The sequence below is a fragment of the Dendroctonus ponderosae genome, unplaced genomic scaffold (assembly GCF_020466585.1).
Source record: "Dendroctonus ponderosae isolate FM_Combo_2020 unplaced genomic scaffold, Dpon_F_20191213v2 Dpon_F_20191213_10, whole genome shotgun sequence".
NCBI classification, from domain to species: Eukaryota; Metazoa; Arthropoda; class Insecta; order Coleoptera; family Curculionidae; genus Dendroctonus; species Dendroctonus ponderosae.
Window position 1 is genome coordinate 5,163,741 of NW_026017111.1, and position 11,787 is coordinate 5,175,527.

At 36.3% G+C, this 11,787-nt stretch overlaps 2 protein-coding genes across 2 annotated transcripts in view; one reads left to right on the forward strand and one right to left on the reverse strand.

The window, feature by feature from the left end:
* Positions 1 to 2,317: 2,317 nt before the first annotated feature.
* LOC125502771 (kynurenine/alpha-aminoadipate aminotransferase, mitochondrial-like) lies at positions 2,318 to 2,962 on the forward strand (the record flags this gene model as incomplete). The annotated part of the gene is given in 1 exon segment (XM_048661995.1): positions 2,318 to 2,962. A coding segment is annotated over 1 exon segment (426 nt), but the record flags the coding sequence as incomplete, so codon positions are not given.
* A 234-nt stretch (positions 2,963 to 3,196) lies between these two features.
* LOC109533719 (homeobox protein orthopedia) overlaps positions 3,197 to 11,787 on the reverse strand; it is a 42,288-nt gene continuing 33,697 nt past the window's right edge. Inside the window, exons 3-5 of the mRNA XM_019899112.2 lie at positions 10,567 to 10,744; positions 10,019 to 10,174; positions 3,197 to 6,529 (exon numbers count right to left, since the gene is read on the reverse strand). Coding sequence (XP_019754671.1) covers positions 6,234 to 6,529; positions 10,019 to 10,174; positions 10,567 to 10,744 — 630 coding nt within the window. The 3' untranslated portion in view covers positions 3,197 to 6,233. The remainder of the gene's footprint in view (positions 6,530 to 10,018; positions 10,175 to 10,566; positions 10,745 to 11,787) is intronic.

An 11,787-nucleotide genomic window follows, 5' to 3' on the forward strand; every position in this document is an offset into this window, starting at 1 on the left:
ACTAAAAAAAGTCATCTAGATTTTTCCAGCAACCGAACTGAGCCCAAAGAAAGGCGACGAGTTTTCCCGTAAAATCGATCTCTTAATTTTTTTGCTTAAAAGATTCAATTTGCCAGTATTTTACAGTAAAACGTTACGAAAAACACGGTTTTTCTGCTTAGAGACAATGTTGAAATATTGACCTGAAAGTAAAGAAACCCCAGTTTCGAAGATTTTTCCAAATAAATGATTATAAACTTTCGCTTTTTCAGTTCGGACAAATATTTTTGGAACAAAACCCAGAAATAATGCATGCTTTGGTTTCTTTCCACTTGTCAGCACAACAAATACATAAGACATGGTTTAATAGCATTTTCGTGCCAAAGGAAAAATTGAGAAACATTCATCTTTTGTAAGTTTTTTGCATTAAAGGGATGAAACTCTCTTATAATGAAAGTTTTGCAATTTTTCTTTTGGTACCAGTGCCGTGTCCGGCGAGCCTGGGTAACACTGTGTTGAGTTGCGCTATTGACTTGTTGCCGCTCCCCGAGTTATCGAGTTATAACTCATCGATTAATGAGTTACAAGTCATTTATTAAAGATTTACGAGACTCGATACTGGGATTTTCACATATAAAAAAGGGTCATCAACATTTTTCCTAAGTAACGTTTTACTACTTTGTTCAAACACCTAAAAAAGGTCATGCAGTTTTTCCATGCAATAGATCTGAGTCCAAAGAAAGTCGACGAGTTTTCTTGTAAAGTCGATATCTTAATTTTTTTGCATAAATGGTTCAGTTGGCCAGTATTTTGCAGTAAACCGTTAGTAAAAACGCGGTTTTTCTGTTCAGAGGCAGTGCCGTTTACAAATATTGACCTAAAATTGAGGAAACGCCAGTTTCCAAGAGTTCTAAAACTGTGAAATTTGAAGACATTTAAAAAATATTCTTAATAAATGGCCTTTAAAATAAATCTAAAACAAGTAAGGAAAAGTCATCTACATTTTCCCAGCAACGGAACTGAGTTGTTGCGCTAGTGCCTTGAGTTGGCGCACCAAGCCATTTGAGCGGCACTACGCCAACTCCTAAAAATTCATTGAGTTACCGCTCGCTTCCGGGCGATAAAAAACGAATTTTTTTATCCACTATATCAATATGATTATGTTATGAGAGTAAACAGTGTGATCAAAATTGAGTTCGGTTACTAAAAACAGGATTTTTGAGATGCTGGCGACTGGCGATATTTTGCTTCCTCCTTTTAAATTTGCTGAACACTTCCAAAACCATGTCTTTTCCCCCAATTTTAAATTACATTTTTGCACAAATTGCACCCGTTTACCCAAAAAAAATATAAAGGAGCCCCAAGTCATAACACGTGTGGGCGAGTGCTGTTTTGGACGATACAAACGGTACACACCATGGTTTTTTCGCCAAACAAAAATTACTTTCACATTCAGCATCGGGTTGGGAACAAACAAGCTCTTTTGCGTTTTTTGGCATTATGATGATATCTTTTATAATTTGAAAAATTGTCCGAGGGAATTAGCGTTTTATTCAACATTTGATGCTTTCTGAACGGAAAAACGCCACCCGTCAATGGCTTTGTTGCAAACAAAATTAGCTGCCAATTCCACAGTCAGGTGGGCACAAAAGGTGGTTTGCGTTTTTTCAAAAATGCACAGTTTCTGACTTGCACGCTGTTTTTATGCAAATTTGGTGGCAAAAAGCCATAAGGTCTGAGCAATCAAAAGCGACCCATCGTAATAATCATGTAATCAGCTGGACTAAAGCCTGGCTGAACAAGAGGCCAAAGCAAACTGTCTTGAACTGCTGCACTGAAAGTGAGGAAGAATCAACTGGTTGATGATGCAAAAAAAGTTTGAAGCTTCTGCCGCTGGCAACACCAATCGAATCATATTAAAAGTGGACTTTTGCTAGATAATCCCGAGTGGCAACTCGAGGCTGTTTATCAGCCAAAACACTGTAAAACTTGACCTATTGTAATTAGACTGCTCAGGGTTGAAGCAATAAAATTAATTTGCAAAATATATAACGCAATTCGCATTATCAATGACAAAAACAACGAATTCGGCTTGCAAAATGTAGCGAATTCGCACGCTGGACTACATCCGTTTGAAGTTGTACGTTGACCTAGTGGTTAAAAAAAATAACGCAATCGGCTTTGCGGCTGCTAAAACGGGCTGAAGCAGTTCAGTCCGGAATCGCAGCTACAGTTGAAGCATTTTTATGCCTCGTGTTGATAGCGATAACGGCAATTAGTGGTTTCTACCAGGAAACGAAGCGACTACGTCAATCACAGCCTCAATTTTCTGCTTCAGGTTATCTTCGACAATCTGATCTCTGCCTGGGGCTTCAATGGTCTCCTTTCGCACTTCAGCTACGTGAGACGATACTATCAAGCCCGACGTGACTTCACCATAGCGGCCATGGACAAGCATCTAAAGAACATCTGCGAATGGACAGTGCCCACAGGTGGAATGTTCGTCTGGATCAAAGTGCATGGAGTTGCCGATGTCTACGACATGCTAATGACCCGAGGGCTGAAGAAGAACATCACTTTTGTGCCTGGACACGCTTTCATGGCCGATCCCACTCAGGCGTGCCAGTACATCCGGGCATCCTTCAGCAAAGCGAGCTTGAAGCAAATCGACAAAGCCATGAAGCTACTGGGCGAGTTGATAAAGGAAGAACACTTGCTGCTTCGCAGGAAGCTGGATGGCTTGGAGAATAATATACTTAGATAGTTGATGCAGAAGCCTGAACATTGAAGAAGCATGTATATAAAATACACCGGCCCTCGCAGGCAGAAATGGGCAAGGAAGGAGCATGGCTAGTTGGGGGCGTCTAGATGAAGACTTCGCACAGCAATGCATCTGAGTAGTCTTCTAGTACACGTAGGTCCTATGAATAGGGTAGATGTAACGAATAAACCTGTATGAAATAAATGGCTGCAATTTACTGGGTTTTGTGTGTTTTACTGTAATCGGCTGTGCAAAAACTGCTCATTGCTCCTAATGAATATTTTAAGGTGGCCTCATGTTTGAAACAAAAACCGTATATTGACCAAATCAAAAGTTTCAAAACAATAAAAAAACGCGCAAAAACCACCACTGACCTAATTAATTGAAGGTAAAGCCGTTATTCGTGCTCCATTGCATCCCTCCTTGATATTAAGCCACAAAACTACAGCAAATAAATAGTTTACAAAACGTTTTTTTATTGTTACCACAAGTCCGCTTAAAAGAACACATTTGATACAACTCTATCAATTTTTAATATAATAAAATACATACATATCTATAATCTAGGGCCCCTATAAGCTATCATTGCAATATTTGTACAAACTAAGTTTAAATCGTATACTTCATAAAGAGCACATTCACGTTAAACGAATGTATACAGTGTGTTTAGTTAATTTTTTCTCCTTTAGTTCTATAACCAATATGGCATAATAATACGTATACAACAGGTCTAGAAATGGGTTTCTAAGAAAATGTTCTGTAAGATAATGATGGTTTCAGCTTGAATAGTGGGCACATTTTTTTAGAAAACCATGCATATAAAATACCGCTAGTTCGGTTGATTCCATCAAAATATTTACATCTATACAGAAAAGTCGGAACATTCAAGAGAGGAATTGTCTTGATTTTGATTGGGTAGTGTGGGGTTTTATGTAATTTATACACTGGAAAAACACAATTACAACATAGACTTTCACTTCATACCCATTCCCAGTGGATTCAAAACGAAAATTATGAAAAATAACTGGGATTGTTCTCATTATTAATTTTTTCTAGGCTCGGGGCATCTTTTGCATAAAGCAGATGTAAAACCGTTAAACCGAAGTTATTATAAAAAAATTGATACACATTGGCACTGACGAGTTCACAATTTTTGGCTGTTTTTACTGTAGAAAAGATATTAGATTTTTTGAAGCAAAATTTTGGAAATTCTAACCAGTAACTCTTTGGTTCTTCTTTGATCTTTGATGATGGCACATTTTCGCAATCTTTTGGCAGCAAAAATTATGATTTTTAGACCGTTAAAGTACTGCCGAGCAGGGTGAATTCATTCACCAAAAATTATATATCGTCTATTTCAATGGATTTGATGATAACGGGGCTTTAAATGGAAATCCCTATTTAAACCCCATGCAATTTTGGTGAGAAAGACACTGAGGTCTGATTTTCCAAATTTCTCAAAACATAATCCATAGCGCAGTTAATTTATTTGGACTTTTCCAGCGCTGCCAAGTGAATTTCTCATATTAATTATCCATTTTTTCAGCTCTATCGCATACATTCAGCTCTGCTCATTTGCAAATTTTTTTAAAGACTAAATGTTTTTGTCGTTACCTCGAAAACCATACATACTGCGATTTTGGTCTAGAAACCGGCTGCGACTGCAAATTTTTTATTAGGAATGACTTTATTGATGGGAGGTTTCGTTCACGCGATAAAAATTAGTGCGTGATTTTCGAGTCAAATTCCAACGAATTAATCGGATATGTTTCGGTAAAAAAAATTTGAAAATTTATCTTAACTGGTTGTTGCATACCAATAAACTACAGACCCAAAGATATTGAGTGTTCCACAAAAACGTCTTTCACTGAGCCAAGGGGGAAAATCGAAAGTTTGGAATGCGTTCTTATGGGTTCGGAATTTCAAAAGTTAAAAAAACCCTGAAATCCTCATCAATTGAGCCGATTTTTACACAGACAACGTTTTTTCGCTGAATTTTACAGATCAAGATCCAGTTGAGCACAATCCAGGCAACACACAACGCACCTTCCCATTTAACATCATGTAAAGTAAAATGTGTGTCGTACAAAAACAAATTATGAAATTCAACTAAAATGGCCTAAAAAAATAATTTTTTTCCGGAAAATACTGGCAAAAAATCCACCGTTGAAAAATGATCTTTAGCGTTCTGGGTTCGCATAATTTTCTGTTATTTCAACACATTTTTGCTTTCTTGTTTCTTGAAAATATAGGAGCGACTCGAGCCTCTATTCCTTATTCCTTTGACTTCAAATGAGCACAATTGACTTAGATGTGATAAAAAAACTATCAATTTGTCTTTTTTTTAAACTAAAATTGATGTAGAAAAACATCGCATTACATCGAAATAAAGCCAGATTTTAATACGACGGCCACATTCTTGTAAGACGTTTCTATTAAAAAAAATCTGCAACTTTTCATACCTCTATAGAACAAACTTTTTGCCAGTTTAGAACGTGAATATGAAAATAAAATAGACATTTAAACTGATAAAATGAAAGCTACGCGTACAACATGCACAGAAATGGTTCCTTCACCAATGTGACCATAAATTATTTGTATTTATTAATAAACGGAAGGCTGCAAACGGACAAATTGCACTAAATAAATATCTGTTAGCGCGCCCAGATTTTTAGCAAAAAAAGGGTTCCCTGGTCGGGGGCTTCGTTTCGACGCAAAAAATTAAACGTGAAATTCCAATGGATTCACCGGATGGAAAGTTTCGGTATAAAAAATGTTCGAATTTGAAAATTAATCTTAACCGGCCGTTGCATACGAACGAACTACATGCGCAAATATACTGAGTGTTCCACAAAAATATTTCTCGCTCAACCAAGGGGGAAAATCGGAGGTTTTGTACAGACTGTTACGGGAGCGGAAATTTCCAACGCGAATAAAGCCTCCAAATTTCCGTCAAATGTTCCGATTTTGGCACAGACTGCTTTTTCTTGCTTAATTCTATTATCGAGACGCAATTAAGCACTACCGGGTAGCAGCAAACTAACTTTCCCATTTAACCCCAATGTAAAGTAAAATGTGTGTCATACAAAGGCAAATTATGAAATCCAATAAAAATAGCCTCAAATGTCAATGTTCCTTGGAGAATCCTGGCAAAAAATTTCGCAGTAGCAAAATGTATTTTAGCACTCTAGAATCGCAAAAAATTTCAGAATTTTAAAACAATTAAAAAGACAATTATTTCGGAAGAAAATGAGCAACAAAATTCTATTAAAATCGGTTCTTTGAAGTTAGAGGACAGACTTAAGTCTTCTTTTCCCCATTTATTGAACTTAAAATGAGCACAATCTTAGAATAGAAAGTTGAATTTGCAGTTAGAAAGTGAGAGGGAATGGGCATTGCTTACGCGTCCAACATGCACAGAGGCGATTCTTCAACCAATCTGACCATGAATCATTTTTATTTATTAATAACCGGAATGCTGCAAAGGAAAAATTTAATAAACGGATGCATTATTGTGTGTGTCATAGTTGATTTGTAGGTAAGAAGGGATAGCGGCATTAAGTTCGGAAGCTCGACGTCGAAGCGCAGCAATACTGTGGCCACGCCAAACCTCCTCATCCTGCTCCCCTCCGCTTGGGGAGGCGCCTGACGACACTGGTGGAGTGACGGCGTTCGAACACGAGATCTGCGGGGGTGGAGAGCCGCCGCCTCCTCCACCGCCTCCTACATTGCCCCCGCCGCCGCCTCCGCCGCCGCCACCGTTATTACAGTACGTCATCATGCTATCACCTGCAATGCATAAATCAATTTTGTAAACAACGTTTCTGGCTGGGACTCGTGTCTTTTCCACGATAAATACGAAACAGCTAATGGAGGATGTGTAAGCCTCATTTTTTTCCCAGTTCAGTCCGGGCAGGCTATAAAATACCCAGCGAAGACAGAATAATTCGTTTAGTATCATTGATAATTGATTGTTTAATTGTCATGTTTTGACCAAACCCCCAGGTTTTGCTCAAAGCTTCGGAACAAATTTTTCCTTTCTGTGTTGCCTTTGCGTGACATTTTTTTAGGACTTGGAATCCAATCACTTTACAATAAAGAGCTCCAAAGAGACAAGATAGAAAGAAAAAGACCGAATATCAATAATCATCTAGAATAAATTACTCTGATTTTTCATCTCATTTGACTTTGTTTTGCAATTTTTTAGAACGCAGGACGCTCATAGCTTGTCAATTAACGGTTGACGAGTTCAAGGCAAAAGATGAAGAAAAAACTGAATAAATTGTTTTGGATCATTGATAATCGTAATGTTTTATCAAAACATTGCAATTAATTGAAACAAAAAAACTCGAAAAACAGCTGAAAACAATTATTTTGTGCAGCATATGAAAGGAAATGACAAAGATAAGCAAACGAAAATTCGAAAAAGCAAATGAAAAGTTCAATTCGCAGATAAGTAAGAAATGAAGTAACGGAAAACTATTTTTAACGGAAAATTTCCAAAAAAACGACAAACGAATTGAAATTATTAACATCCAAGGAATAAACTTCGAGCTAGAGAAAAACACCGAAGAAACATATAAAATCCGTTAGTTCACCCGAAAATTTCCATGTTGAAGCCATTAATTAATTATCAATGATGATTAATTATTCGGAATTTTCTTTCCCTTTCGCCTTTGATTTGTATTTTTTGGTTTGAAACAGTTGAAACGTAGCTTGGCACAATAATTTTTATTTTCTCTTGTAAATTTTCCTCAGTTCTCTTCAAAGTTGAAAAAGTTTTTGAAATTTTCTATTCAATTTGTGTTTTTGTCTGAAGGAGTAAACAGGAAAATCCAAAACAGCAAAAGTAAAAAAATCAGGTTTATTGAAAGAATTTGCTTTACATTTTCTAAAGCTTAGAACAGTTTTAATTCATTTTAGCCGAATTTTCTTTGTTTCTTTTTTTTCTCAATTGTAATAATTTTCGAAAGTCTATTCAATGCGTGTTTTTTGTATAATTGAAGCAGTAATTTTTTGTAGTTGAACAAAATGAATGTCGAGATGAATGATAGAGTGAAGGAAGAGAAAGATGTGATGAACAGAAATGAAGCAAACACGTTTGGTAATAACAAATTTCCTAAAAAGGTTCATGCGAAATGTAAGAATCAAATACCAAAATCCGATTATTATTATTGACCTTGATAGAATTATTAGTTTTGACGAGTTTGAATTCAATTCGGTGGAATTTTCGCTGTTTTTACTTGCCAACTCCGATCATTTTCTTTAGTTTTTCACATATTTGCAGAAGGCACTTGAAAATCTCTAGTAAATTCGCGTTTGTCACTAAAAGAGCTGAAAGCAGTCATTTCGTGTATCTGCAGAAAATAAGTAACGAAGATAGAGTAAAGTCACAGCGATACTCGCAAGAAAAAAATAAAGAACCGAAGAAGCAGAAAAATGAAAAAATCGGGTTTATTAAACTAAAAAATAAATGGGAAAAGCTAAAATAGCAAACTTTAATACAAAATTCAAGAACACTTTTAACAACTTTTCTGGAGTAACGACAGTACAGGCGAAATGAAACGATTAATGCCAGATTAAAAACATTCAATATTTCAAAGCATCAAAGGAACAAGAAAAATCTTCAACTTAAGCAGAAAGAAACAATTTTCAATTTTTTTATTAGCAAGAGATGAGTAGCGGAAAATAGGAAAGCCTTGGTTTAATAAGTTCAAATAGCAGTGAAGTAAGATATGAAGAAAAGTAAAGAAAACACGATTTTTAATGACAAATTTTGAAAGGAAGTAAAGCAATTAATGCTAGAAAAAAAATTCGTTTTTTTGAAGGATACCAAACGATTAAAGAACATTTTTTTAATGCCATTTTCAATATTTTTAATCGAAGAAATAAACAAGCTGGTCTGAGTGAGCAAAAAATACAAAACCATTGGGTTTGGTAGCGGAGAATCAACATACGAAAAAAAGTGCAGAAAAAACGATGTTTTAATGGCAAATTTTAAAAAAGGGACAAACTAAATGAAATAATCAATACAGGAGGAAAAAATACAATCGTTCAAAAGATACCAAAGAATAAGGAAAATTCTTCAAATTCATCCGAAAAGTACAATTTTTATGCGAATAATCTGGCAAGAAAGAAATCAAGAAGCTGATCAGACAGCAAACGAATGGAAAATCCTTGGTTCATTAAGCGAAAAAATGAAAAGTTCCAAAAAGAGGCAAACGAAATAAGGCAAATAATAACAAAGGAAATAAATATTACCCTTGGAAAGGAACGGAAGCAGCAAAGAAAATTCTTTGAATTAATTTATCATTAAAAAAAGACTATTTTGAAACCAACACTTTTGTAAAATAGAACATTAGTTCATTCGCGAAAAAATAAAAATTAAATGTTCAAATAACAGCGAATTAACGTGAGACAGAAAAAAAGGTTTTTTTAATGACAAACTTCCCAATAATAAACAAACGAAAAAAAGCGAGTAATAGCGGAAATTACCAAAAAACCCGGTATTAGAAAGGCACCGAAGAAATAAAAACAATGCTTCAAATTTATCCGAAAAGGAACATTTTCAATCTAAAGCTTTGGTAAGAAATAAGCAAGATAATCAGCAAAAAACTTAATAAATTTGATTGTGTCTAAAAATGTCAATAAAATGTTCAAATAACACGGAAGTAAAGTGAGAACACCAGTGAAGAAACGGCAAATTTCGAAATAAAGATGAAATACAACTGATATCATAAGAAGGAAAAGCGGGATCCTTCATTTCACCCGAAACGTAGCAATTTTCAAGCCAACAATAAATTTTTTTGCATTCAAAACTCCACTATCGGTCCTGGTGAAGAGAATTTTAGTAAATGAAAATGCAGAATCTACATGGAAGGTTGAGGTGAAACCAAAGCCCATCCATTCTCCATCAGACAAACCGGTTAGCAGCATTTGAATATTAACACTTCAGGTCAGAAGTAACAAGCTTATGTATTATTTCACAGATCTGGGAGGTTAAGGAAGGATACATAAAACAGGTAATTAGCAGTGATTAGACACGACTCGGTGGTTTGCTACCGAAATACACCTAGCGGGCTCTAATTGATACAGCAAACTGATTTTACCATTAACCTGTTTGCTATGATCTTATTTTCATGTATACTTAAACCCGTTTAAACAACACGGTTTACATACCAGCAATGCCCACTTTCTATCCATGGGCATTGACTTTGCCGGCAAACGTTTCGCTTGCGCTCTGCCCGAACATCATCAGCCTCTTAAGGGGCAACTTACCTAAGGAGTTCAGTCCATAGTGGGCCTGGTAAACGGTACTGGCTGTCGAGCTGCTTATCGGCAACGTCGAACTTAAACTACTGCTTTGATTCAATTGGCCCAGAGTTTGCCCAAAACTGCCCATTGTTACTGTACCTTGACCCAATTGGGACAGACCTGAAACATGTTACTGAAGCTGATTTTATTTGAAGAAACTTGGAGTTTTTCGATATAGTTGGAGCACAAGGGGTGTTGAAATGTACTGAGTGATATTCGGCTCGAAGGACCAAAATCTGTTACTTTGCCGGAAAAATCACGCAAATTTTTACGCTAAAAACTAAAAAAATCGATATTGACAAAGCTCATCAGAAAATTGACGCTTGGAATTAGTGTTAGTTAAAATAAAGACTCTAATTGGCCATTACAGTCTACTTATCGATACATTCTTCACTAATGAATCGAAAATTTATCCGATTAGCGGCGGTGTTTGAGTTTCAGTGCCAAAACTTGAGTTTTGGCACTAAAATGGCACTGGCAGCCCGAAAAAAATGCAGCTTGCTGTCGCTTACCTGTGGCCATTCCCCATCCAGAGTCACTGGTGCCAAACATGGTTCTTCCGCATAAATTCTCCCCCATTGCCCCAAAGGGCGGTAAACCGTGCGAGGGCAAAAGGGCTCCAGGTGTTCGGAATACGTTTGTTGTCTTCTTGCGCTTTTTCCACTTGGCTCGACGATTTTGGAACCAAACCTTTACCACAAAAAAAACATCAATTTGCCGGTCAAATCAATCGATTTTATTGATTCTGGCACTTGGATGCTCGATTTTTCGCCGTCTATTATCTAACATTCGGTTAATTAACACAATAAAATGGTTTCTATTTGCTCCATTATCTGCTGCAACACTCTCTGTCTATTGTTTGTTATGTAAATCGGTAATTTTTATTACTGAATAACGTATACTGTCTGGTATTGGTAAGTGGTGTGGCGGCAACAGGTTGCGGGTTTTTCGAGGTGTGAAATAAGCGACTTTTTGAATAAGCAACGACCTCCACGAGTCAACGAATTCAACCGACAATATAGTCTTTTCTCGGATGCTTCGAAATTTCAGTTTTTACCCAAATTGGCCGCAAATTGCCGCTTTTGAAGAAGCAGCAGAGCTGATGAATTGAAACCAGATTATCACTAGTATTTTTCAAATTTTCACTGCAGGAACTGCAGGTTTTAGTCCGCTATTTCTTGTCGAGTCAACCATCGATCGTTGTTGGACAAAGATGGTTTTTATCGGGATTGGGACCACTAATTAACAGAAGTCGTTTTATACACTTGCAACTTTTCTCGTATTTCTGTAAGCTCCACCCGAGGCAGCTTTTTCGTTTTTGAACCAAAGTAGTTCTATTTTTCCTTGTTCGGGACATTTATAAAATTATTTTTTTCCGATAAAGTTGGGGAATTTTGCTTGTGGATCTTGTTCTCTGGTCTCATTTCGTTTCATCATCTCTGTTCTTATGTAACTCCTTTGCTAATTGAACTTTTCCCTTTTATTTTTTTCAGTTAGTGAACGAAGGTTTTTCTACATTTTTTCTGTTTAGGATTAGGTTGTTTAATTTTTTTACAAACGTTTTGGAAATGGCTTTTCTTGGATAAAGTTGAATAATTTTTTGTTTCGAATTTTTAAAAGGATTGGATTCTTTCTTCTCCTTATTTGGTTGTCACTAAAAGAGCTAAATGCAGTCATTTCGTGTATCTGCAGAAAATAAGTAACGAAGATAGAGTAAGGTCAGAGCAGTACAG